Source organism: Oncorhynchus clarkii, chromosome 19 (genome assembly GCF_045791955.1).
Source record: "Oncorhynchus clarkii lewisi isolate Uvic-CL-2024 chromosome 19, UVic_Ocla_1.0, whole genome shotgun sequence".
Taxonomy (NCBI): Eukaryota; Metazoa; Chordata; class Actinopteri; order Salmoniformes; family Salmonidae; genus Oncorhynchus; species Oncorhynchus clarkii.
In genome coordinates this window covers 49,597,822-49,625,407 of record NC_092165.1, presented here as the reverse complement: position 1 = coordinate 49,625,407, position 27,586 = coordinate 49,597,822, and the positions used below count along the sequence as shown (strand labels likewise).

General features: G+C 45.0%; 1 protein-coding gene across 1 annotated transcript in view; it reads left to right on the top strand.

Moving 5' to 3' along the window:
• LOC139374512 (Usher syndrome 2A (autosomal recessive, mild)) overlaps positions 1 to 21,092 on the top strand; it is a 267,344-nt gene extending 246,252 nt beyond the window's left edge. Inside the window, exons 59-67 of the mRNA XM_071115513.1 lie at positions 7,364 to 7,573; positions 7,957 to 8,195; positions 9,114 to 9,331; positions 9,689 to 9,865; positions 10,057 to 10,140; positions 11,756 to 11,985; positions 12,510 to 12,581; positions 19,613 to 19,798; positions 21,003 to 21,092. Coding sequence (XP_070971614.1) covers positions 7,364 to 7,573; positions 7,957 to 8,195; positions 9,114 to 9,331; positions 9,689 to 9,865; positions 10,057 to 10,140; positions 11,756 to 11,985; positions 12,510 to 12,581; positions 19,613 to 19,798; positions 21,003 to 21,092 — 1,506 coding nt within the window. The remainder of the gene's footprint in view (positions 1 to 7,363; positions 7,574 to 7,956; positions 8,196 to 9,113; positions 9,332 to 9,688; positions 9,866 to 10,056; positions 10,141 to 11,755; positions 11,986 to 12,509; positions 12,582 to 19,612; positions 19,799 to 21,002) is intronic.
• Positions 21,093 to 27,586: the final 6,494 nt, after the last annotated feature.

The window sequence follows — 27,586 nt, the reverse complement described above, 5'->3', positions numbered from 1 at the left end:
TGTAGTCTCGTCAAGAACCAGGCTTCGGTGGTATGGCAACGCCACACTACACTACCTGTAGTCTCGTCAAGAACCATGCTTCGGCGGTATGGCAACGCCACACTACAGTACCTGTAGTCTCGTCAAGAACCAGGCTTCGGCGGTATGGCAACGCCACACTAGACTACCTGTAGTCTCGTCAAGAACCAGGCTTCGGCGGTATGGCAACGCCACACTACACTACCTGTAGTCTCATCAAGAACCATGCTTCGGTGGTATGGCAACGCCACACTACACTACCTGTAGTCTCGTCAAGAACCAGGCTTCGGCGGTATAGCAACGCCACACTACACTACCTGTAGTCTCATCAAGAACCAGGCTTCGGCGGTATGGCAACGCCACACTAGACTACCTGTAGTCTCGTCAAGAACCAGGCTTCGGCGGTATGGCAACGCCACACTACACTACCTGTAACTAAAGAAAGTGGCCACAACACAGTGTGTCAAGTTTTGTATGTTAAGTTGTCGCAGAAACTTCATCCCCAAGTCAGACACACACATAAACACACAAATCCCCGCCACCACCCTCTTGACCTTTTCTCCATCTAGGTGACAGGATGACTTTTGGCTGACCCTCCCTCCTCTCCTCTCTCCCCCTGGATTCTGACACTCAGGAACAGTGTGTGTGTGGGAATCTGAATGCGTGTGCTCCTCTACTCTCTCAGTCCGCCTGCATCTCGTCTCAGATCTATCATCCTGATTGATCACAGGTTAATTGGCTATTATTGAGGCTAATTTAACCCTCTCCGCCACCGCATCCATCTGCCACCTCCACTGATCCGACATTCTACAAATGACTTACCCATGCAAATCTCCACCTGCCTGACCCTGAGCTGTGTTCCCCTGTAATTACACTAACACTGCCTGGGAAACAAGATTAGTCTGGTGTGTGTGGAAGGAGGACTATGGGGCGTGTGAGTGTGTGGGGGGACTATGGGGCGTGTGTTTGGGGGGGACTATGGGGCATGTGGGGGGACTATGGGGCGTGTGAGTGTGGGGGGACTATGGGGCGTGAGTGTGGGGGGGCTATGGGGTGTGTGAGTGTGGGGGGACTATGGGGCGTGAGTGTGGGGGGACTATGAGGCATGTGAGTGTGGGGGGGACTATGGGGCGAGTGAGTGTGGGGGGACTATGGGGCGAGTGAGTGTGGGGGGATTATGGGGCGTGTGAGTGTGGGGGGGACTATGGGGCGTGTGAGTGTGGGGGGGACTATGGGGCGTGTGAGTGTGGGGAGGACTATGGGGCGTGGGAGTGTGGGGGGACTAAGGGGCGTGTGAGTGTGGGGGGGACTATGGGGCGTGTGAGTGTGTGGGGGAACTATGGGGCGTGTGAGTGTGGGGGAACTATGGGGCGTATGAGTGTGGGGGGGACTATGGGGCGTGTGAGTGTGTGGGGGGAATATGGGGCGTGTGAGTGTGGGGGGACTATGGGGCGTATGAGTGTGGGGTGGACTATGGGGTGTGTGAGTGTGTGGGGACTATGGGGCGTGTGAGTGTGGGGGGGACTATGGGGCGTGTGAGTGTGGGGGGGACTATGGGGTGTGTGAGTGTGGGGGGACTATGGGGGGTGTGAGTGTGGGGGGACTATGGGGCGTGTGAGTGTGGGGGGGACTATGGGGTGTGTGAGTGTGGGGGGGACTATGGGGCGTGTGAGTGTGGGGGGGACTATGGGGCGTGTGAGTGTGGGGGGACTTTGGGGCGTGTGAGTGTGGGGGGACTATGGGGCGTGTGAGTGTGGGGGGGTATGGGGTGTGTGAGTGTGGGGGGACTATGGGGCGTGAGTGTGGGGGGACTATGAGGCATGTGAGTGTGGGGGGGACTATGGGGCGAGTGAGTGTGGGGGGACTATGGGGCGAGTGAGTGTGGGGGGATTATGGGGCGTGTGGGGGGGACTATGGGGCGTGTGAGTGTGGGGGGGACTATGGGGCGTGTGAGTGTGGGGGGGACTATGGGGCGTGGGAGTGTGGGGGGACTAAGGGGCGTGTGAGTGTGGGGGGGACTATGGGGCGTGTGAGTGTGTGGGGGAACTATGGGGCGTGTGAGTGTGGGGGAACTATGGGGCGTATGAGTGTGGGGGGGACTATGGGGCGTGTGAGTGTGTGGGGGGAATATGGGGCGTGTGAGTGTGGGGGGACTATGGGGCGTATGAGTGTGGGGTGGACTATGGGGTGTGTGAGTGTGTGGGGGACTATGGTGCATCTTTGTCCCTCTTTCTCCCGTCTGTTACCTCCTACTCTCACTCTCTCTTTCTCCATTCCATTACCTCCTACTCTCACTTTCTCGTCATTACTGTATTTCTCTGCACGTTGTCTCAATTTCATCCCCTCTTCCCTCCCTGTCCTCCCCCTGTCTCCCTGTCTCCCACTCCTCCAGTTCTCCAGTGAGAAGGTGAGGGGTTGACGGTGGACATCTTCCTCAGTTCACCTGTAGCTGGCACTCACTCTCACTGCATTCTAAAGATGTACTCACACATACACTCACTCACATACACACTCACATCAAATCTAATTTTATTAGGCATATGCGCTGAATACAACAGGTGTAGACCTTACAGTAAAATGCTTACTTACGAGCCCCTAACCAACAATGCAGTTTCAAAAAAATATGGAAAAGAATAGGGAATAAAAGTAACAAGTAATTAAAGAGCAGCAGTAAAATAACAGTAGCAAGGCTATATACAGGGGAGTACCGATACCGAGTCAATGTACCGAGTCAATGTGAGGGTGCACCGGTTAGTTGAGGTAGTATGTACATGTAGGTAGAGTTATTAAAGTGACTATGCATAGATGACAACAGAGAGTAGCAGTGGAGTAAAGAGGGGGTGGGGTGCAGCAGTGATGCAACCGATGGTGCAGCTGTAGAACCTTTTGAGGATCTGAGGACCCATGCCAACAAATCTTTTCAGTCTCCTGAGGGGGAATAGGTTTTGTTATGCCCTCGTCACGACTGTCTTGGTGTGCTTGGACCATGTTAGTTTGTTGGTGATGTGGACACCAAGGAACATGAAGCTCTCAACCTGCTCCACTGCAGCCCCGTCTTTGAGAATGGGGGCGTGCTCGGTCCTCTTTTTCCTGTAGCCCACAATTATCTCCTTTGTCAAGATCAAGTTAAGAGAGAGGTTGTTGTCCTGGCACCACACGGCCAGGTCCCTGACCTACTCCCTGTAGGCTGTCTCGTTGTTGTCGGTGATCAGGCCTACCACTGTTGTGTCATCGGCAAACTTAATGATGGTCATGCAGTCAAGAGTGAAGAAGGAGTTCAGGAGGGGACTGAGCATGCACCCCTGAGGGGCCCCTGTGTTGAGGATCAGCGTGGCGGATGTGTTGTTACCTACCCTTACCACCTGGGGCAGCCCGTCAGGAAGTCCAGGATGCAGTTGCAGAGGGAGGTGTTTAGTCCCAAGGTCCTTAGCTTATTGGTGAGCTTTGAGGGCACTATGGTGTTTAACACTGAGCTGTAGTCAATGAATAGCATGCTCACGTAGGTTTTCCTTTTGTCCAGGTGGGAAAGGGCAGTGTGGAGTGCAATAGAGTGCATCATCTGTGGATCTGTTGGGGCTTTATGCTAATTTCAGTGGATCTAGGGTTTCTGGGATGATGGTGTTGTTGTGAGCCATGACCAGCCTTTCAAAGCACTTCATGGCTACATACGTGGGTACTACGGGTCGGTAATCATTTAGGCAGGTTACCTTAGTGTTCTTGGGCATAGGGACTATGGTGGTCTGCTTAAAACATGTTGGTATTACAGACTTGGACAGGGAGAGGTTGAAAAGACATTTGCCAGTTGGTCAGCGCATGCTCATAGTACACGTCCTGGTCATCCATCTGGTCCTGTGGCCTTGTGAATGTTGACCTGTTTAAAGGTCTTAGTCACATCGGCTGTGGAGAGCGTGATCACACAGTCTTCTGGAAAAGCTGGTGCTCTCATGCATGTTTCAGTGTTATTTGCCTCGAAGCGAGCATCGGATTAGTTTAGCTCGTCTGGTTGGCCCGTGTCACTGGGCAGCTCTCAGCTGTGCTTCCCTTTGTAGTCTGTAAAGGTCTGCCACATCCGACGAGCGTCGGAGCCGGTGTAGTACGATTCGATCTTCGTTCTGTATTGCCGCTTTGCCTGTTTGATGGTTCGTTGGAGGACATAGCGTGATTTCCCGCTACTTGAAAGCAGCAGGCCTAGCCTTTAGCTCAGTGCGGATGCTGCCTGTAATCCTTGGCTTCTGGTTGGGGTATGTGCGTACGGTCACTGTGGAGATGACGTTGTAATGACGTTGCCCTCTTTGGGTATAGCAAGCCCCATCCCCCTTTCCCTGCCTCCCCCTTGCCTCCTTCAACTAGGCTGCTGTGGTCAGAGAGAGATCGTAAATTCCTGAGAAGACCCTGCCACATGGCCACATAGTATAAGAGGCAGAGTAAATTTTATTGAGCACAAATACATTTCTTCCATCTCACAGAACTTAAGGTACGAACAAAAAAAAAAGTATAAAAGATCGATGAAGAATCCAGCTACGAACTGGTCTGTTTATAACAACTTGGGGAAGCTCATGGGAGACGGTGTGGCCACATTATCATAACACTGTTTATATAATAGCCTCAGATATGAGGTTTACATCTAATTGTTGTATAAGATGAATGAGTGAGTATGATACTGTTTGTATAATTGTGTAATATGATTGTGGACTGTTTAATGAAGAAAAATACAATTCCCTTTTGATTTGAACTAAATCAGAGGACCGCCCCTGAGCCCAGTTAGGGTCAGACATCCTGGACCGCCCCTGAGCCCAGTTAGGGTCAGACATCCTGGACCGCCCCTGAGCCCAGTTAGGGTCAGGCATCCTGGGACAGAACCTTTTCTGCAATTCCGAATAAAACCCAACTTTGGGAAATTATCACCAGACCATGTTTTTCTCCATTCGGAGAGGACAAAGGTTGTAGACCATTGCTGAATCTTTTAACCATACCACGTGGTTAAACTCTTAGACTATCGATACCGACAGAATAAGAACAAGTCTTTGATATTAGTTACTAGTCTGCAGCTAGGAATTCGGTATCATTGAACGCGAAGAATGACAGACGCCGAAACATCCATTCTATAACAAATGAATGAATGTCACTCTGAACTATCCCCTCTAACCAAAACCGAGAGAGAGAGGGAGTGAGACGCACAATTCTACAAAAGAAACAAACTTTTCACCAGCGATAAAGACGACACACTGAGCATAAATATATATATTGATTGCAATTGTTCCCGAATGAGTGAGCGTTCATGTGTAAAGGATTAGCATTTCAATTGTTATAATTATCACTCTATAGTGACTTCTTAGTCGACCCCCACTTCCCCTTTTGTCTAACAAGCCGCGATGCCGGTTTAGCCCACTAGGGCACATTCTCCTATAATTTCTTGTAACCATATTTACTGTTTGTTTATGCATTTCTGTGAATTACTTAGTTAGTAATAAATAAATGATTTAAGACAATTGATGTATGGATGACTCATAGTGAAGACTGGGTTCGTGCAGATAACCAACAATTTACGACGTTTGGAATGAGACTAACGTGAGGTAAAGTAAATAATTCATTAATTCGAAGACTAATTGATCAGATAAAATATCTGAAAAGTTATTTTAGGAAATTATAACTTTGTAATCTGAATATTTTTCCTTGGTGCCTCGACTTCCTAGTTAATTACAGTTACATGATTATTCAGTTGATCATGTAATAGTAATTACAGAGAATCTTTGATAAAAACTATAAGTCTTCAATTTAATGATAGTAAAGACGCGACAACGTCATCGATGCACTTATTGATGAAGCCAATGACTGATGTGGTGTACTCCTCAATGCCATTGGAGGAATCCCGGTCAGGAATCCCAGTCTGTGCTATTAAACATTCCTGTAGTTTAGCATCTGCTTCATCTGACTACTTTTTTTATTGATTTAGTCACTGGTGCTTCCTGCTTTAGTTTTTGCTTGTAAGCAGGAATCAAGAAGATAGAATTATGGTCAGATATTCCAAATGGAGGGCGAGGGAGAGCTTTGTATGATACTCTGTGTGTGGAGTAAAGGTGGTCCAGAGTTTTTTTTTCTCCTCTGGTTGTACATTTAACATGCTGATAGAAATTTGGTAAAACGGATTTAAGTTTCCCTGCATTAATGTCCCCGGCTACTAGGAGCACCACCTCTGGGTGAACATTTTCCTGTTTTCTTAATGTGGAATACAGCTCATTGAGTGCGGTTTTAGTGCCCGCATCAGTCTGTGGTGGTATGTAGACAGCTACGAAAAATACAAATGAAACCTTTCTAGGTAGATAGTGTGGTCTACACCTTATCATGAGATACTCTACCTCAGGCGAGCAATAGCTCGAGTCTTCCTTAGATATCGTGCACCAGCTGTTGTTTACAAAAATACATAGACCCTTGTCCGCTTGTCTTACTAGACGCCGCTGTTCTATCCTGCTGGTACATCATACAGCAGCCAGCTGTACGTTGATATTGTCGTCATTCAGCCACGACTCTGTGAAGCATGAGATGTTACAATTTTTTTATGTCCCATTGGTAGTTTAATCTTCCGCGTAACTCAACTATTTTATTATCCAAAGATTGCACATTTGCTAGCAGAATGGAGGGAAGTGGGGGCTTATTCAATCGCCTACGAATTCTCAGAAGGCAGCCAGATCTTCGGCTCCTCTTTCTCTGCCTCCTCTTCACGCAGATCACGTTGATCGGGGCTCGTCAGAGTCATGAAAGGAAAAAAAGGATTCTGCTAGTCCGTGGTGAACAATCGCAGTCCTGATGTATAAGTTATTTTTGGTCATAAGAGACGGTAGCGGCAACATTATGTACAAAAGAAGTTTAAAAAAAAGAAGTTACAAACAACGCAAATAAACAAACAAATTACACAATCGGCTGGGTGCACGTAAAACATCTGCCTTCTTTTCTCTCTCTCACTCGCGCACTCTCTCTCACACACACACACACACACACACACACACACACACACACACACACACACACAGCCAGAAAGGTCCAGTGACTGAAGTGGACTCTTAGTCAGGTGACAGCGATGGGCGTGGACTCACAGAGACAGGGGACTAACTCTTAGACCTAGTCAGGTACATTGATGGAGGACTCCTGATACAGCCTCATAAATGAGCAGCAAGGGGGCTTTTTCCATTTTTTTTCTGAAGAGCAATTGTGTTAGTACAAGTGTTTAGTGTGTTAGTGCTGGAACAAAAGCCTGCTGGGTTGGTGATTTGATTTTGTACAATGATAACATACTTGTCATAAACAAAACATATTCCTAAAGTTGTGTTATTCATTTTTTTATTGACAGGTTTGGGCGGTGAATTCTGTTGGTCGTTCAGGAAGCCAATGGGCCAATGGGAGAACAGGTCCCGCCCCTCCTGAGGGTGTTGGCCCGCCAACCTTCCTGCGTATCTTAGCAACCTCGGCTGTTATTGACATCCGCCCCCCCACAAGGCCCAATGGCATCGTCAGCCTTTACAGGGTGTTCTCACAGGGCCCCAACGCTACACACACACTGGTAACACACACACACTGGTAACACACACACACTGGTAACACACACACACTGGTAACACACACACACACTGGTAACACACACACACTGGTAACACACACACACTGGTAACACACACACACTGGTAACACACACACACTGGTAACACACACACACTGGTAACACACACACACTGGTAACACACACAAACAGACTGGTAACACACACACAATCTGGTAACACACACACACAGTCTGGTAACACACACATTCTCTGGTAACAAGCACTATTGAGACACACAGTCACTAGTAACACACACACATACACGGGTAACACACAAGCACACACCGAAGAGATAACGTTTCTGTGACAATCTCTCTGTCGCTCTCTCTCTGTCTCTCTCTCAGCTTTCAGAGGGGATATCTCGTCAGCAGACCCTCCATGGTCTGAGTCCATACACTCAGTACTGGGTAGGAGTAGAGGCCTGTACCTGCTATCAGTGCTGCAGCCAGGGCCCCGTGAGTGAGCTACGCACCCAGGCCTCCCCCCCAGCACAGCAGCCATCCCCTCGCCCAGTGGCTCTGACATCACGCTCAGCACAGGTGGAGTGGGACGAACCGCTCGCCCCCAACGGACTCATAGAGAGGTAGAGAGAGTAACACAAGCACATACAGTACCTGTCAAAAGTTTGAACGCACCTACTCATTCCAGGGTTTTTCTTTATTTGGACTATTTTCTACATTGTAGAATAATAGTGAAGACATCAACACGATGAAATAACACATATGGAATCATGTAGTAACCAAAAAAGTGTTAAACAGACACTGGACAGAGGAACTCTGCCTGTAAGTCCAGTCGCCTCTTCACTGTTGACGTTGAGACTGGTGTTTTGCGGGTACTATTTAATGAAGCTGCCAGTTGAGGACTTGTGAGGCTTCTGTTTCTCAAACTAGACACTCTAAAGTACTTGTCCTCTTGCTCAGTTGTGCACCGGGAGTAGTAAACAGCGTTGTACGAGATCTTCAGTTTATTGGCAGTTTCTCACATGGAATAGCCTTCATTTCTCAGAACAAGAATAGACTGAGTTTCAGAAGAAAGGTTTTAGTTTCTGGCCATTTTGAGCCTGTAATCGAACCCACAAATGCTGATGCTCCAGATGCTTGCTTCTTTAATCATCAGAACAGTTTTCAGTTGTGCTAACATAATTGCAAAATGTTTTTCTAATGATCAATTAGCCTTTTAAAATGATCAACTTGGATTAGCTAACACAACGTGCCATTGGAACACAGGAGTGATGGTTGCTAATAATGGGCCTCTGTACGCGTATGTAGATATTCCATTCAAAATCAGCCGTTTCCAGCTACAATAGTCATTTACAACATTAACAATGTCTACACTGTATTTCTGATAAATTTTATTTTATTTTAATGGACAAAAAATTTGCTTTTCTTTCTAAAACAAGGACATTTCTAAGTGACCCCAAACTTTTGAACGGTAGAGTATATATATTTATTAACACCTTCCACTTTCACTCTGCTCTTTTCCCTTCTCTCTCTCTCTCTAGTTGTGAGCTGCACATTCGTTCCTCCTGCCCCCAGCCTCCCCAGCCAGTCCCGCCGCTCTGTGTGGAGGGACCAATAGAAACGCGGTTCTTTGGGAGGGGCAGGAACTACAACGTAACAGGTCTGCAGCCCTACTCTAGCTACCAGCTCAGAGCTTCCTGTTATAACAACATGGGTAGTACCGCCTCCAACTGGACTACTGTTGCTACACTCTCTGAGGGTAAGACATCTAGCCCTGACATCTAACCCCTGACCTCTAGCCCTAGCCCTGTTATAACAACATGGGTAGTACCACCTCCAACTGGACTACTGTTACTACACTCACTGAGGGTAAGACATCTAGCCCTGACATCTAACCCCTGACCTCTAGCCCTAGCCCTGTTATAACAACATGGGTAGTACTGCCTCCAACTGGACTACTGTTACTACACTCACTGAGGGTAAGACATCTAGCCCTGACATCTAACCCCTGACCTCTAGCCCTAGCCCTGTTATAACAACATAGGTAGTACTGCCTCCAACTGGACTACTGTTACTACACTAACTCTCCCTCTCCCTCTCTCCCTCTCTTCTCCAGCTCCTCAGTATATCTCTCCATTTGAGGTGTACAGTAACCTGACTCTGGTGTGGCTGGACTGGAGTGCCTCTTTCTCTCTGAACGGTCTTCTGAGAGACTACTCACTGACAGACAACAACCTGAGAGTCTACATTGGCTTCCACAGCTACCTCTATATACCCCGCACCTCAGAGAAGAGTGAGACAACACACACACACACACACACACACACACACACACCTCACAGATACCCAGTCCCTCTATGAGCAATATCTTTCGATTAGTTCTGAAGATGAGTGTTTTTTGTAACACTACTCTACTACTCTTACAGATCTCTCTCTCTCTTTCCTCCTTCTCTTCCTCCCTCCCTCCTTCCCTCCCTCCCTCAGCCCTCTCCCTCCAGGTGACCTGTACTACAGACATTGGCAGTGCCAGCACCCCTATCATCAGATACAGTCCTGCTACAGGCATGAGTGAGACAGCACACACACACACACACACACAAACAATCTCTATACCAGGAGTCACCAACCAGTCATTCTCGATCGATTGGTCGACGATCTTCGCCAACAATAAAGCCTTGCGTTCCTATTTTTTTATTTTTTATTTTGTCTTGCGCTGTTGGTGATAGGTGCACTTGATTCAAGTGCTACGGGTAGGCAAAGTGTTGCCATTTTGAACCATTTAATTTGTTTGAAGGGACAAACTCCACCTACCCAGTGTACCAGGAGAGCTAAATCAAGTGTTCCTACTGCGCTGGCCAATCGTATAGCTCAAATCACTGTGCCTACAGCTTCCACGACCCTGGCCACAGCAAAGTTTGATAGGAGCCTACATGAGATTACATAATTTAAAAAACCATGACCAGAGCCAGTCTGTCAAAGAATACAGCGAAGAGCTGCTGTTTCTATGTGTGAGTTCATATTTAAGTTTTTATTCAGCACTGTCAATAAATACTGTTTCTATTCAACACTTTAAAAAAAAACTTAAAACGTGCTTCTTCCGCTTGTGCTTCAACCAGCGCTGCAGCTGCAATGAATGAGTAGCCAAGTGTATCGACAGCCCTGCGTTGTTATTATCAACAGCTCTCTGTGAATTTTAATATCAAGGAATATTTCACTTTCTCTGGTCATAGGAACAACATGAATTTGTGCATAAGGCTGAAATAATGTGATGCGACTCAAGTTTGGCCATCAGGTGGAAGATGGTGTCCCCTCTCACCGGAGGAATGGAGAGAGCAGGGACCGTGAGAGGCTTCTCTCTCTCTCCTGACATTGACCATCAGTTTCAAGTACCACCAGTCCAGTAAAATAAAAAAGTGAATTATTTAAATGTATCCTCAGCTGTGCTTCACCAACTGATTTATTTTGTTATCAAAGCTCGAGTTTTGAAATATAATATGGTCTGAGAAGAACAATATTGGCAGGTCAAGCATATAATGAATATGCTGTGTGTCACGATCATCATAGTGAGGAGACCAAAGTGCAGCGTGGTGTGAATACATACTTTTAATGAATGACGAAAAAACACGAAGTACACTAAACCGTGACCGCTATCAAAACTGAGTGCTAACATGCAACATCACATAGACAATAACCCACAAAATACCCAAAGAAGATGGCTGCCTAAATATGGTTCCCAATCAGAGACAACGATAAACAGCTGCCTCTAATTGAGAACCAATCTAGGCAACCATAAACACCTAGCTGGTAAACAACCCCATAAACCTACAAAACCCCTAGACAGTACAAAAACACATACATCACCCATGTCACACCCTGACCTAACCAAAATATATAAAGAAAACAAAGAATACTCAGGTCAGGGCGTGACACTGTGATAATGTATTAAACCTAATGCACAAACCTCATTCCTACAGAACTGTTTTTATGTGGTTAATGTTGCACATTTTTTAACTCATGTTTGTTATTTTTATTCTGAGCGGTAGATCTCGGTTTGCTTTTAGACTCTTTGGAACGTGATCTTGACTCAGAATGGTTGGTGACCACTGCTCTATGCTAAACCCTAGTGTTTGGGTGTATCAGATTCCTACTCTAAGCTGCACACCTCCACACTCTCTCTTCCCAGGTCCGGTGGAGCCCACCCCAGGAGGGAAGCAGGGTGTGGGGACCCAGGGAGCTCCAGTCTACTCTGAGATGTGGTTCATCCTGCTGCTAGTCTTTCTGGGTCTCCTGGTCTTGGCTGTGCTGCTGGGCCTGGTGCTGAGGAGGGCCCTGAGGAAAGAACCCTTCATTAGAGAACGCCCCCCTCTCGTCCCCCTGCAGAAGAGGAGCCAGGCGGGAGGAGACGCTTACATGGTGAGAGAGAGAGACCCTATTCCAAACACCCCCTATCCGTAAGCCTAGGTACTTTGTGTAGACCTTAAAGGATTGAATAATTATTAGCAATGTGGTTATGGTTTATCTTGTCATTACTAATACCTGTCCATATGTTCTAAATTAAGGATATACACTTTTCTTATACTGAAGATTTGTGAACAGGCAGTCTTATGAAATGAGCTCTTCAATTCAGCCTCATGCCCACTGGAGGGCGATGACATGCCATTTATTATGCACAAGCAGAGGTGCCCTCTTGTGGTTCTGAAATGCCTGAATCCTTTTTCTGTATGTGTAATAATGTGTGTAAAGACATTGACAGCTAATTGTACATTTGCTTCAAACGATTTCAGTTTCCTTCTTTTTATATTCTGTCATTATTTTCTGTTTTCCATTTCCTTCTTGCCTTCCTCTTTTTCTTCCTCCTTCCCCTCTCTTTCCTACTTGTCCTTTCTGTTCTCCTCTTTCCTCCTCTCCTACCCCTCCTCTTGTCTCCTCGCTCTCAGAGGCCGTATTCTGACATGTGTTCTAAACATCACGCCAGTACTCTCCTCCTCACTGACCTCTCCACTGTTGCAGTAAGCCTGTCTCTGTCTCTCTGTCTGTATAAGTCTCTCAGTGTTCCCCAACACTGCGGCCCGCGGGTGATCTGAATTAGCCCTCCAAGTTTTCCGATGCAAAAAAAACGGGTAACACTTTACTTGACAGCCAGTGTCATACCATGTTATGACACAGTCATAATAACCATGTCATAATACCCATGTCATAATAACCATGTCATAATATGTCATAATAACCATGTCATAATAACCATGTCATAATAACCATGTCATAATAACCATGTCATAATAACCATGTCATAATATGTCATAATAACCATGTCATAATAACCATGTCATAATATGTCATAATAACCATGTCATAATAACCATGTCATAATATGTCATAATAACCATGTCATAATAACCATGTCATAATAACCATGTCATAATAACCATGTTATGACACAGTCATAATAACCATGTCATAATAACCATGTTATGACACAGTCATAATAACCATGTCATAATAACCATGTCATAATAACCATGTTATGACACAGTCATAATAACCATGTCATAATAACCATGTTATGACACAGTCATAATAACTATGTCATAATATGTCATAATAACCATGTCATAATAACCATGTCATAATAACCATGTCATAATAACCATGTCATAATAACCATGTCATAATAACCATGTGATAATATGTCATAATAACCATGTCATAATATGTCATAATAACCATGTCATAATATGTCATAATAACCATGTCATAATAACCATGTCATAATAACCATGTCATAATATGTCATAATAATAATAATAATAATAATATGTCATAAGACCACCAAAAATTCAGACATTTTAATTCCAAACTACAACATTTTCAGACAAGATAGAACTGCCAAAGGGGGCGGTGTTGCAATCTACTGCAAAGTACCCAAACAATTTGAACTTCTACTTTTAAAAATCCACCTCTCTAAAAACAAGTCTCTCACCGTTGCCGCCTGCTATAGACCACCCTCTGCCCCCAGCTGTGCTCTGGACACCATATGTGAACTGATTGCCCCCCATCTATCTTCAGAGCTTGTGCTGCTAGGCGACCTAAACTGGAACATGCTTAACACCCCAGCCATCCTACAATCTAAACTAGATGCCCTCAACCTCACACAAATTATCAATGAACCTACCAGGTACCTCCCCAAAGCCTTAAACACGGGCACCCTCATAGATATCATCCTAACCAACTTGCCCTCTAAATACACCTCTGCTGTTTTCAACCAAGATCTCAGCGATCACTGCCTCATTGCTTGCATCCGTAATGGGTCAGCGGTCAAACAACCTCCACTCAACACTGTAAAACGCTCCCTGAAACACTTCGGCGAGCAGGCCTTTCTAATCGACCTGGCCGGGGTATCCTGGAAGGATATTGATCTCATCCCGTCAGTAGAGGATGCCTGGATATTTTTTTTAAATGCCTTCCTAACCATCTTAAATAAACATGCCCCATTCAAGAAATGTAGAACCAGGAATAGATATAGCCCTTGGTTCTCCCCAGACCTGACTGCCCTTAACCAACACAAAAACATCCTATGGCGTTCTGCATTAGCATCGAACAGCCCCCGTGATATGCAGCTGTTCAGGGAAGCTAGAAACCATTATACACAGGCAGTTAGAAAAGCCAAGGCTAGCTTTTTCAAGCAGAAATTTGCTTCCTGCAACACTAACTCAAAAAAGTTCTGGGACACTGTAAAGTCCATGGAGAATAAGAACCCCTCCTCCCAGCTGCCCACTGCACTGAAGATAGGAAACACTGTCACCACTGATAAATCCACCATAATTGAGAATTTCAATAAGCATTTTTCTACGGCTGGCCATGCTTTCCACCTGGCTACTCCTACCCCGGTCAACAGCACTGCACCCCCCACAACAACTCGCCCAAGCCTTCCCCATTTCTCCTTCTCCCAAATCTGCTCAGCTGATGTTCTGAATGAGCTGCAAAATCTGGACCCCTACAAATCAGCCGGGCTAGACAATCTGGACCCTTTCTTTCTAAAATGATCTGCCAAAATTGTTGCCACCCCTATTACTAGCCTGTTCAACCTCTCTTTCGTGTCGTCTGAGATTCCCAAAGATTGGAAAGCAGCTGCGGTCATCCCCCTCTTCAAAGGGGGTGACACTCTTGACCCAAACTGCTACAGACCTATATCTATCCTACCATGCCTTTCTAAGGTCTTCGAAAGCCAAGTCAACTAACAGATTACCGACCATTTCGAATCTCACCATACCTTCTCTGCTATGCAATCTGGTTTCAGAGCTGGTCATGGGTGCACCTCAGCCACGCCCAGGTCCTAAATGATATCTTAACCGCCATCGATAAGAAACATTACTGTGCAGCCGTATTCATTGATCTGGCCAAGGCTTTCGACTCTGTCAATCACCACATCCTCATCGGCAGACTCGACAGCCTTGGTTTCTCAAATGATTGCCTCGCCTGGTTCACCAACTACTTCTCTGATAGAGTTCAGTGTGTCAAATCGGAGGGTCTGCTGTCCGGACCTCTGGCAGTCTCTATGGGGGTGCCACAGGGTTCAATTCTTGGACCGACTCTCTTCTCTGTATACATCAATGAGGTCGCTCTTGCTGCTGGTGAGTCTCTGATCCACCTCTACGCAGACGACACCATTCTGTATACTTCTGGCCCTTCTTTGGACACTGTGTTAACAACCCTCCAGGCAAGCTTCAATGCCATACAACTCTCCTTCCGTGGCCTCCAATTGCTCTTAAATACAAGTAAAACTAAATGCATGCTCTTCAACCGATCGCTACCTGTACCTACCCGCCTGTCCAACATTACTACTCTGGACGGCTCTGACTTAGAATACGTGGACAACTACAAATACTTAGGTGTCTGGTTAGACTGTAAACTCTCCTTCCAGACCCATATCAAACATCTCCAATCCAAAGTTAAATCTAGAATTGGCTTCCTATTTCGCAACAAAGCATCCTTCACTCATGCTGCCAAACATACCCTTGTAAAACTGACCATCCTACCAATCCTCGACTTTGGCGATGTCATTTACAAAATAGCCTCCAATACCCTACTCAACAAATTGGATGCAGTCTATCACAGTGCAATCCGTTTTGTCACCAAAGCCCCATATACTACCCACCATTGCGACCTGTACGCTCTCGTTGGCTGGCCCTCGCTTCATACTCGTCGCCAAACCCACTGGCTCCATGTCATCTACAAGACCCTGCTAGGTAAAGTCCCCCCTTATCTCAGCTCGCTGGTCACCATTGCATCTCCCACCTGTAGCACACGCTCCAGCAGGTATATCTCTCTAGTCACCCCCAAAACCAATTCTTTCTTTGGCCGCCTCTCCTTCCAGTTCTCTGCTGCCAATGACTGGAACGAACTACAAAAATCTCTGAAACTGGAAACACTTATCTCCCTCACTAGCTTTAAGCACCAACTGTCAGAGCAGCTCACAGATTACTGCACCTGTACATAGCCCACCTATGATTTAGCCCAAACAACTACCTCTTTCCCTACTGTATTTAATTAATTTATTTATTTTGCTCCTTTCCACCCCCATTATTTTTATTTCTACTTTGCACATTCTCCCATTGCAAATCTACCATTCCAGTGTTTTACTTGCTATATTGTATTTACTTTGCCACCATGGCCTTTTTGCCTTTACCTCCCTTATCTCACCTCATTTGCTCACATCGTATATAGACTTGTTTATACTGTATTATTGACTGTATGTTTGTTTTACTCCATGTGTAACTAACTCTGTGTCGTTGTATGTGTCGAACTGCTTTGCTTTATCTTGGCCAGGTCGCAATTGTAAATGATAACTTGTTCTCAACTTGCCTACCTGGTTAAATAAAGGTGAAATAAAAAAATAAAAAAATAATAACCATGTCATAATATGTCATAATAATCATGTCATAATAACCATGTCATAATAACCATGTCATAATAACCATGTCATAATATGTCATAATAACCATGTCATAATATGTCATAATAACCATGTCATAATATGTCATAATAACCATGTCATAATAACCATGTCATAATAACCATGTCATAATAACCATGTCATAATAACCATGTCATAATAACCATGTCATAATATGTCATAATAACCATGTCATAATATGTCATAATAACCATGTCATAATAACCATGTCATAATATGTCATAATAACCATGTCATAATAACCATGTCATAATAACCATGTCATAATAACCATGTCATAATATGTCATAATAACCATGTCATAATATGTCATAATAACCATGTCATAATAACCATGTCACAATATGTCATAACCGCTGGCATAACCTGTCATCATTTATTTTTTTTATTTCACCTTTATTTAACCAGGTAGGCCAGTTGAGAACAAGTTCTCATTTACAACTGCGACCTGGCCAAGATAAAGCAAAGCAATGTGACACAAACAACAACACAGAGTTACACATGGAATAAACAAGCGTACAGTCAATAACACAATAGAAAATAAAGAAAGTCTATATACAGTGTGTGCAAAAGGCATGAGGAGGTAGGCAATGAATAGGCCATAGTAGCAAAGTAATTACAATTTAGCAGATTAACACTGGAGTGATAAATGTGCAGATGATGATGTGCAAGTAGAAATACTGGTGTGCAAAAGAGCAGAAAAGTAAATAAAAACAATATGGGGATGAGGTAGGTAGACTGGATGGGCTATTTACAGATGGGCTATGTACAGCTGCTGCTCAGATAGCTGATGTTTAAAGTTAGTGAGGGAAATATAAGTCTCCAGCGTCAGCGATTTTTGCCATTTTCGGTCCAGTCATTGGCAGCAGAGAACTGGAAGGAAAGGCGTCCAAAGGGGGTGTTGGTTTTGGAGATGACCAGTGAGATATACCTGCTGAAGCACGTGCTACTGGTGTTGTTATCGTGACCAGTGAGCTGAGATAAGGGGGAGCTTTACCTAGCAAAGACTTATAGATGACCTGGAGCCAGAGGGTCTGGCGACGAATATGTAGCGAGGGCCAGCCGACTAGAGCATACAGGTCGCAGTGGTGGGTAGTATATGGGGCTTTGGTGACAAAACGGATGGCACTGTGATATACTGCATCCAGTTTGCTGAGTAGAGTGTTGGAAGCGATTTTTGTAAATGACATCGCCGAAGTCAATGATCGGTAGGATAGTCAGTTTTACGAGGGTATATTTGGCGGCGTGAGTGAAGGAGGCTTTGTTGCGGAATAGAAAGACGATTCTAGATTTAATTTTGGATTGGAGACGTTTAATATGAGTCTGGAAGGATAATATGGTCATAACACTGTCATGGCCCATATTTACACCTGTTGTGACATATATTGCGTTATTTTATGGCTGGCTATGACACGTACATAAGAGTGTCAAAACCCAGATTTATGTTCCTGAAATCTGCTCCATTGGAATAGGTGCATGTCTGACATCAACGTGTGCACAGTTACATGATCATTTAATATGGTCATTTAAAAAAAAATTATACATAACAAACATACTGTGTGCTATGGTGTAATGGAATGTTTTGCCTTGTGTGCTAGGTTTTGTAGGTGTCATAACCATCCATAAAATAACACATGTCACAGCAGGTCTAAATATATGGGTAATGACAGTGTTATGACCATATAACAGGTTATGACAGGTTGTCAGCTGTTGTGACATGGTTATGACCATATAACAGGTTATGACAGGTTGTCAGCTGTTGTGACATGGTTATGACCATATAACAGGTTATGACAGGTTGTCAGCTGTTGTGACATGGTTATGACCATATTACAGGTTATGACAGGTTGTCAGCTGTTGTGACATGGTTATGACCATATTATGACATGTTATGACGCTGGGTGCCAAGTAAAGTGTTACCAAAATATATATATTTATTCGTTTTTTTATTGTTGGACATAAAAGACTAAAAACACCAGCAAATCAGCTCCAAGTGATTTTAATTTTGGAAATCTTTTTCCAGCTATTCCCACACATAATAGAGATACAAATGGTTATGTTTTAGTCAAATATTATATCTGCTTGGGCTTCTTGTGGTCAATTTGCAGTGTGCAAATTGTAATTAGGTTCCAGCCCCCTGACTTCCGCTCAAGAAAAACATTGCCCTGCAGCTGAATCTAGCTGATCATCCCTGTTCTACATTTTGATAACACATGTGTGCCTCAACACCATTATAACCCGTATGTATGTATCCTCCTCTAAAGTTGACACGCACTGCAAACTCACACACATAGCTGATGTGTCACACACTGCCTCTGCCCCAGCAGTTTGATACGGTAACAGACTGTCTAGAGGACAGCAACGTGACTCTAAAGAGCTACACTATGAACTATGAGGTAGGAGGGGAGAGAGTGTGTGCATGCACCCTACTGTATACAACCTTATTGACTAGTTAAGGGGGAAAGGGAGTGTGCATGCATCCTACTGTATACAACCTTATTGACTGGTTAAGCGGGAAAGGGAGTGTGCATGCATCCCACTAACTCTTACACACTTGGCAGGATGAGAAAGTGTGCATGTACCACCCTATAACCCCAAATGGATGCATGCATGATTTGAGTCTCGGACTAACACGTTTACAATCAACTGGTGTCACTGATTTCTCCTGGAGGGTGAGATGATTTGGGTGATTCTTGATTCAGCTGTGCCTGGCCTTGTCCTTCTGTTTAGAATGTACACATTAATGGTTAACAATGACCATTTCATGTGGACATGTGGGTCGTGTTTCTCTTGGTGTGTGACATACTATTTTAGTATGTGGGATACTTCTATTCTACTGGTGGGTGGGTTAATGTTTTAGTATGTGGGATACTTCTATTCTACTGGTGGGTGGGTTAATGTTTTAGTATGTGGGATACTTCTATTCTACTGGTGGGTGGGTTAATGTGTGTTAGTATGTGGCATACTTCTATTGTATTGGTATGTGGCTGATGATTGTGTTGATGGCGGTCGGTATATCATTGCATTTCATCCACTTCTACTTCTTGTTACCCATCACCCCCCCAGGGCCTGACGGACAGTAAGATTGTGGGCGGAGGCTCACGGTTCAGCCCCATGTCGGTCCTCCGAGTGCCCAGCCAATCACAGCTCAGCCACGCCTACTCCCAGAACTCCCTGCACCGCAGCGTCAGTCAGCTGATCGAACAGGACAGGAAGTCTCTGATGGGGGAGGGAGGACAAGACTCTGGGCTGGTGAGAGGGGGAGGGACATGACTCTGGACTGGTGAGAGGGGGAGGGACACGACTCTGGACTGGCGAGAGGGGGAGGGACATGACTCTGGACTGGTGAGAGGGGGAGGGACATGACTCTGGACTGGTGAGAGGGGGAGGGACACGACTCTGGACTGGTGAGAGGGGGAGGGACACGACTCTGGACTGGTGAGAGGGGGAGGGACACGACTCTGGACTGGGAAGGAGGGGTACACAACTCTGGTGAGAGGTGGGAAAGGGGTAGGAGAGGGGACACAACTCTGGACTGGTGAGAGGTGGGAAAGGGGTAGGAGAGGGGACACAACTCTGGACTGGTGAGAGGTGGGAAAGGGGTAGGAGAGGGGACACAACTCTGGACTGGTGAGAGGTGGGAAAGGGGTAGGAGAGGGGACACAACTCTGGACTGGTGAGAGGTGGGAAAGGGGTAGGAGAGGGGACACAACTCTGGACTGGTGAGAGGTGGGAAAGGGAGAGGAGAGGGGACACAACTCTGGACTGGTGAGAGGTGGAAAGGGAGAGGAGAGAGGACAACTCTGGACTGGTGAGAGGTGGAAAGGGAGAGGAGAGAGGACAACTCTGGACTGGTGAGAGGTGGGAAAGGGGTAGGAGAGGGGACAACTCTGGACTGGTGAGCGGTGGAAAGGGAGAGGAGAGGGGACAACTCTGGACTGGTGAGAGGTGGGAAAGGGAGAGGAGAGGGGACAACTCTGGACTGGTGAGAGGTGGAAAGGGGTAGGAGAGGGGACAACTCTGGACTGGTGAGAGGTGGAAAGGGGTAGGAGAGGGGACAACTCTGGACTGGTGAGAGGTGGGAAAGGGGTAGGAGAGAGGACAACTCTGAACTGGTGAGAGGTGGGAAAGGGGTAGGAGAGAGGACAACTCTGGACTGGTGAGAGGTGGGAAAGGGGTAGGAGAGAGGACAACTCTGGACTGGTGAGAGGTGGGAAAGGGAGAGGAGAGAGGACAACTCTGGACTGGTGAGAGGTGGGAAAGGGAGAGGAGAGAGGACAACTCTGGACTGGTGAGAGGTGGAAAGGGAGAGGAGAGGGGACAACTCTGGACTGGTGAGAGGGGGAGGAGGTGGGAGGAGTAGAAAGTCCTACAATATAATGCTTAAATCCCACTGATGATCTCAGATTGTGTTGCATTATATGATCTCCTAACCATGTTGTTGTTTCTGTTGCAGTATGTGGAGGATGATGACTTTGTGGAAGCCATCAAAGCCTTCAGCTCTGTGAGGAAGGAACACACCATGTTCACAGACACACACCTCTAGATGCCCCCCCCCCCCACACACACACACACACACACACACACTACAACCACCAACACCTGGGCTCTCGACACACTACAACTGAACTGAAAACCCAGAACTCAACTTACAAACGCAGTCAAAACATGAACACAAAACATGGACCTCAAACTGAAACCATGAACCCTGAACTCAAGTTAGGAATCCTGGATTCAGAACTGAAAGAACCCCAGGCTTTCTAAAACTCCTATACTCGTCATTATTACTTTATGCCAACTGTCATAACCTAGAAACAGCTAAACATTTCAGCAAGTGTGGAACTCAAAGCAATGCCTCTCATCTCTTTCATTTTAATCATAACAGCGAATCTACTGTAAGTGTGTGGTAACTGTGCCTAGTAAACCTAGCATCAATTACATTTTTAATGGTATTTGTGACAAGACCATTTTTATAATCAGTGTCAAAGCCAACTGTTTATGTGAATGAACTATATCCACAAATGTATCATCTGACAGTATTTGTTTGATCAATGTTGTGGTAAGTGGTTGACGGACGTTTTGATGTGGTAATATTTTTCTTGAGGTTAACCATAGTGCTGTGTGGTGCTTCCACACACCTAACATTGTGTTTCAAACTACACTACATGACCAAAAGTATGTGGACGCCTGCTCACGGAGCATCTCATTCCAAAATCATCGGCATCAATATGGAGTTGGTCCCCTCTTTGCTGCAATAACAGCCTCCACTCTACTGGGAAGGCTTTTCACTAGATGTTGGAACATTGCTGTGGGGACTTGCTGTGCCCGACCTCACAAAAGCATTAGTGAGCACTGATGTTAGCTGATGAGGCCTGGCATTCCAATTCATCCCAAAGGTGTTTGATGGGGTTGAGGTCAGGGCTCTGTGCAGGCTAGTCAAGTTCTTCCACACTGATCTTGACAAACAATTTCTGTATGGAACTTGCTTTGTGCACGGGGGGGCATTGTCATACTGAAACAGGAAAGGGCCTTCCCCAAACTGTTGCCACAAAGTTGGAAGCACAGAATCGTCTAGAATGTCATTGTATGCTGTAGAGTTAAGATTTTCCTTCACTGGAACTAAGGGGCCTAGCCCGAACCATGAAAAACAGCGCCAGACCATTATTCCTCCTCCACCAAACTTCACAGTTTGCACTGGTATTCAATAACAGCACTTTGACGCGGGCAGCTCCAGCAGGGCAGAAATTTGTCGAACTGACTTGTTAGAAAGGTGGCATCCTATGACGGTGCCACGTTGAAAGTCACTGAGCTCTTCAGTAAGGCCATTCTACTGTCGATGTTTGTCTATGAAGATTGCATGGATGTCTGCTTGATTTTATACACCTGTCAGCAACGGGTGTGGCTGAAATAGCCAAATCCACTCATTTGAAGAGTTGTCCGCATACTTTTGTATATATAGTGTATCGTAGAGATTTTCAGCAAGTTTTCTTGGTACAGTAAATAATGTTGTCCTTTAGTTTTTTTACACTGGCAGTATTAATTTATTAATGTAAAAAGTATATATTTATATATATATATTTATATATATATATAGTGATTTTTTTTCTTTGTATGTGGTCTGGCCTATGTTCATAATGTCTTATAACTGTGTTACATATCTCCATCTTCAACTTCGTCTTGAGTCAGCTGTTTAGCCCAGACTACTATGACAATCCTTGGGCCAGACAATAGTTTGTTTTGCCCTGGCACTATACAGCTGATTCAAATAAAGCTTGACAATGAGTTGGTTATTTGAATCAGCTGTGCAGTGCCAGGGCAAACCCCAGGACCTAGTTTGTGAAGCCCTGCGCTAGAGAGATGGCACATGGTTGGCTGTACAGTTGGATGATCTGTGTAGTGACATGGCTGAAGAGAGACAGGCCACTCTAGTGTCCTAGTTTAGATCTCTCTGCCCCTCTCCTGCACCTGGCCTGGTTAGAACACAGTGACCAGTTGAATAAAACAAATTGACTCTTCTTGTGCAGCTTTGTGTAGAGAGCTGGGCACAAACAGTTTTCTAGGTATTCTAGGTACTAGAATGAGTTTTTACTTTTTCATGATAAGACCTGTCATATTGTAATGAATTTGTTTTTTTGAATGTCTCCCGATTAATAATGTATTTGAGAAATACATATTGTGATGTAACTTAAATAGTGTGATATGCTGCTTTTGTTGGTGGTATTAAAAACCAGTGGGTGGTAGATGCACACGCACTTTGGCCGGAATTCCATCCGATGCCGCTTTGTCGGCAATGCACGTTTTAAAGGCAACGTTCCAGCGTTCGTGGAGACCACATTCACTGTAAATGCTGCATCTATCGGCTCATTACCTTTATATGACACGTTGTACAAAATCCACAAGCTAATTCAATCCTGGCCTTTACAATAGACACTCTCCCAACATCAACATTAAATGTGTGGAAACCAACAGGATTGGAGTGAGGCTTGAAAACGTGCGCTATGTATGACACAGTTGTCAGAGTTGTGGTTGGTGTTTGAGGAAAGACAGAAGGTTGATATACTGGGTTATTGTGTTTTACTCCATCAGTACAGACTAGAGGAGACGTCAGAGAGGACAGAAGGTTGATATACTGGGTTATTGTGTTTTACTCCATCAGTACAGACTAGAGGAGAAGTCAGAGAGGACAGAAGGCTGATATACTGGGTTATTGTGTTTTACTCCATCAGTACAGACTAGAGGAGACGTCAGAGAGGACAGAAGGCTGATATACTGGGTTATTGTGTTTTACTCCATCAGTACAGACTAGAGGTGACATCAGAGAGGACAGAAGGTTGATATACTGGGTTATTGTGTTTTACTCCATCAGTACAGACTAGAGGAGACATCAGAGAGGACAGAAGGTTGATATACTGGGTTATTGTGTTTTACTCCATCAGTACAGACTAGAGGAGAAGTCAGAGAGGACAGAAGGCTGATATACTCGGTTATTGTGTTTTACTCCATCAGTACAGACTAGAGGAGACGTCAGAGAGGACAGAAGGCTGATATACTGGGTTATTGTGTTTTACTCCATCAGTACAGACTAGAGGTGACATCAGAGAGGACAGAAGGTTGATATACTGGGTTATTGTGTTTTACTCCATCAGTACAGACTAGAGGAGACGTCAGAGAGGACAGAAGGCTGATATACTGGGTTATTGTGTTTTACTCCATCAGTACAGACTAGAGGAGACGTCAGAGAGGACAGAAGGCTGATATACTGGGTTATTGTGTTTTACTCCATCAGTACAGACTAGAGGAGGCGTCAGAGAGGACAGCAGTTAATAGTTACAGAACACACACCTATTTCATCTCAATGCAGTGTAACAATTCCTATGACAGGTGGTACATCGAGACATTACACTGACAAAGGCCTTATGAAAATGTCATCATCTACCAACAGATAAACAGAATGCTCGTCAACAACAGAGTTTTTGTGGAGAAACCAATATTAAAACCACACTAAACTGTATGAAGTTTAGACATATGTAGTAGGTGACAGATAGGCACACATTTATCACCGTTGTCTGAACCTTGAGTTTACACACATCCACAGATCCCTCTAGGGGAGTCCCATTGTAGTAACTGGCCACCCAAACCCCTCTACCAAGCAGTAGAACTGGAGCTGCAAAACTAAGGCCTGCCATTCAACAAGTATTAGGTCCTTCATGTCAACCAATTCACATCACAGACACACACAGGCCTAAGGGGATGGTATTTCAGCGAGCCATATAGCTGTTAGTTTTGTTTTTATGTCCCTTAAAAAGGGACACACCAAACTGGCAGTTACGACTGTTCCCCAACTCAAGGAGGCCATTTTGACAAGGACAATAGTAGCTGCACGTTCACAGGCACATTCACAACTATTGTCAAAGTTTTAAAAAGTGCTTGTAGCAGACAGTATGGCCCTTGGCAACTCACACACTCAGATGCAGCAACATGACTTTATTACACTCATAAATCACACTGCTATCAAATGCCATTTTCAGACAACAAAGTTGCTAACGTCTCTAAAGGGAAGGTTACTCTCCTGAGGTCAGCGCTGCTGCCAAGTGTGTTAAAGACACCGTCGAGGACACACACACACACACTGACAAGAGTATCCACACCAAGCTGGTGCTTCCTCCCTGCATTACCCACTGAAATATAACAGACATGTTGATCACATGACAGTCTGTCCGAAGACTATGGCCTAGATTCATTCAGATCAAGCATTAAATGGCAATAGTGGACACCCGCATAGCTGCTCTTTTGGTGGTGTCGTAGGTATAACTGGTTAGAGATGTCAGATCTGTGAGCAGCTGCTCGTGTGGTCATTGTCGCGATGCCCGTCACACCCATCCCACTCGCGTTAGAAGTTCAGAACGAGAAAGTGTTGGCTATATAGAAATAGTGACGCTCAAATTGAGAAATTATTTAACTAAATAATACGGATTTATATCAGACTAACAAAGGTGTATGTTACAACACACATTCCCGTGGAGCTCAGTTGGTAGAGCATGGAGCTCAGGTGGTAGAGCATGGGGCTCAGGTGGTAGAGCATGGGGCTCAGGTGGTAGAGCATGGGGGTCAGGTGGTAGAGCATGGGGGTCAGGTGGTAGAGCATGGAGCTCAGGTGGTAGAGCATGGGGCTCAGGTGGTAGAGCATGGGGCTCAGGTGGTAGAGCATGGGGCTCAGGTGGTAGAGCATGGGGCTCAGGTGGTAGAGCATGGTGCTCAGGTGGTAGAGCATGGGGCTCAGGTGGTAGAGCATGGGGCTCAGGTGGTAGAGCATGGGGCTCAGGTGGTAGAGCATGGGGCTCAGGTGGTAGAGCATGGGGCTCAGGTGGTAGAGCATGGGGCTCAGGTGGTAGAGCATGGAGCTCAGGTGGTAGAGCATGGAGCTCAAGTGGTTGAGCATGGGGCTCAGTTGGTAGAGCATGGTGCTGAGGTGGTAGAGTATGGGGCTCAGTTGGTAGAGCATGGAGCTCAGGTGGTAGAGAATGGAGCTCAGGTGGTAGAGCATGGTGCTGAGGTGGTAGAGTATGGAGCTCAGGTGGTAGAGCATGGGGCTCAGTTGGTAGAGCATGGGGCTTGCAATGCCAGGATTGTGGGTTTGATTCCCACGGGACCAGTACGAATAAAGTATGAAAATGTAAGCACTCACTACTGTAAGTCGCTCTGGATAAGAGCGTCTGCTAAATTACTAAAATGTTTTTAAAAAGTTCAAACTTGTAACAAGGCTGCATGGGATTATTACTAATGCGACTCGGCGCACCCAATGGCCATGTCCGTGATATGTAGAACACCGGGAGCCATTTGCTAATTCAACACCTCCAACATTGCCTAAATAAAAACAATGAAACTGCTATGCCGTAATGGCAAAACTGATTGAATCTATCCCTATGAGTCAACCAAGTTTGTTATTGCTGGGATGAAGCAAAAACCTGCACCCCTATTATACCCGACCTTACAATACCATAGGGCCATAAATAGGTCCAGTCTTTAGACTTCATCCTGTCTAGTCAGCTCAGACACAACAGCAGTGCCAACAGGTGAATAACAGATTAGTACTATACCATAGGTCAGTAAGCACTGATACACACTATATACAGCAACATAATAATGTGTTTGTACATACGGTGTTATACAAAATGTTATAACGAGCAACATAAATAGATCTATTTATTTTCTTTAGTATCTGGCTGGAGTGAAAGTATAAATATGAGAAGAGATGTAGTTTAGGCCTAGATTCAATCTGATCGCCCCTATACAACATTCAAATAGATTCAATCTGATCGCCCCTATACAACATTCAAATAGATTCAATCTGATCGCCCCTATACAACTTTCAAATAGATTCAATCTGATCGCCCCTATATAACATTCAAATAGATTCAATCTGATCGCCCCTATACAACATTCAAATAGATTCAATCTGATCACCCCTATACAACATTCAAATAGATTAAATCTGATCACCCCTATACAACATTCAAATAGATTCAATCTGATCGCCCCTATACAACTTTTAAAGGCAATGTTCCCACTTTCGTAGAAACCACATTCACGGTAAACGCTGGATATGTCGGTTCAATAGGAAATTACCTTTAAATGTCAAATCGCACTATAAGGCGGATCTAACGTGGATCGGAATAAATCCAGGCCTTAGACACAGAGGGACAGGCATTATTCCTCAAAGGGCTAAATATCATCTCATACCAAATAAAATGTTACTTCATTATTTAGTCTTCATAGTGCGAGTGCAAATACAATTTAGGTACGATAAAATATGATTCATATCAATATATATTATAGGAGAACAAACAGATTTGTCGCAAACAACAGCAAATATGTAGATAGTTACATAAATATTAAATGCATCAGTATGGTTAGATATATATACATATATATAGTTTGGATTTTGTAGGTATACTCTCCATATACAGTATAATCAGGTTGCATATTATTTAAATGTACTTTGTACATGTTCAACATTCCATCTCTTATTGAACACCTCTA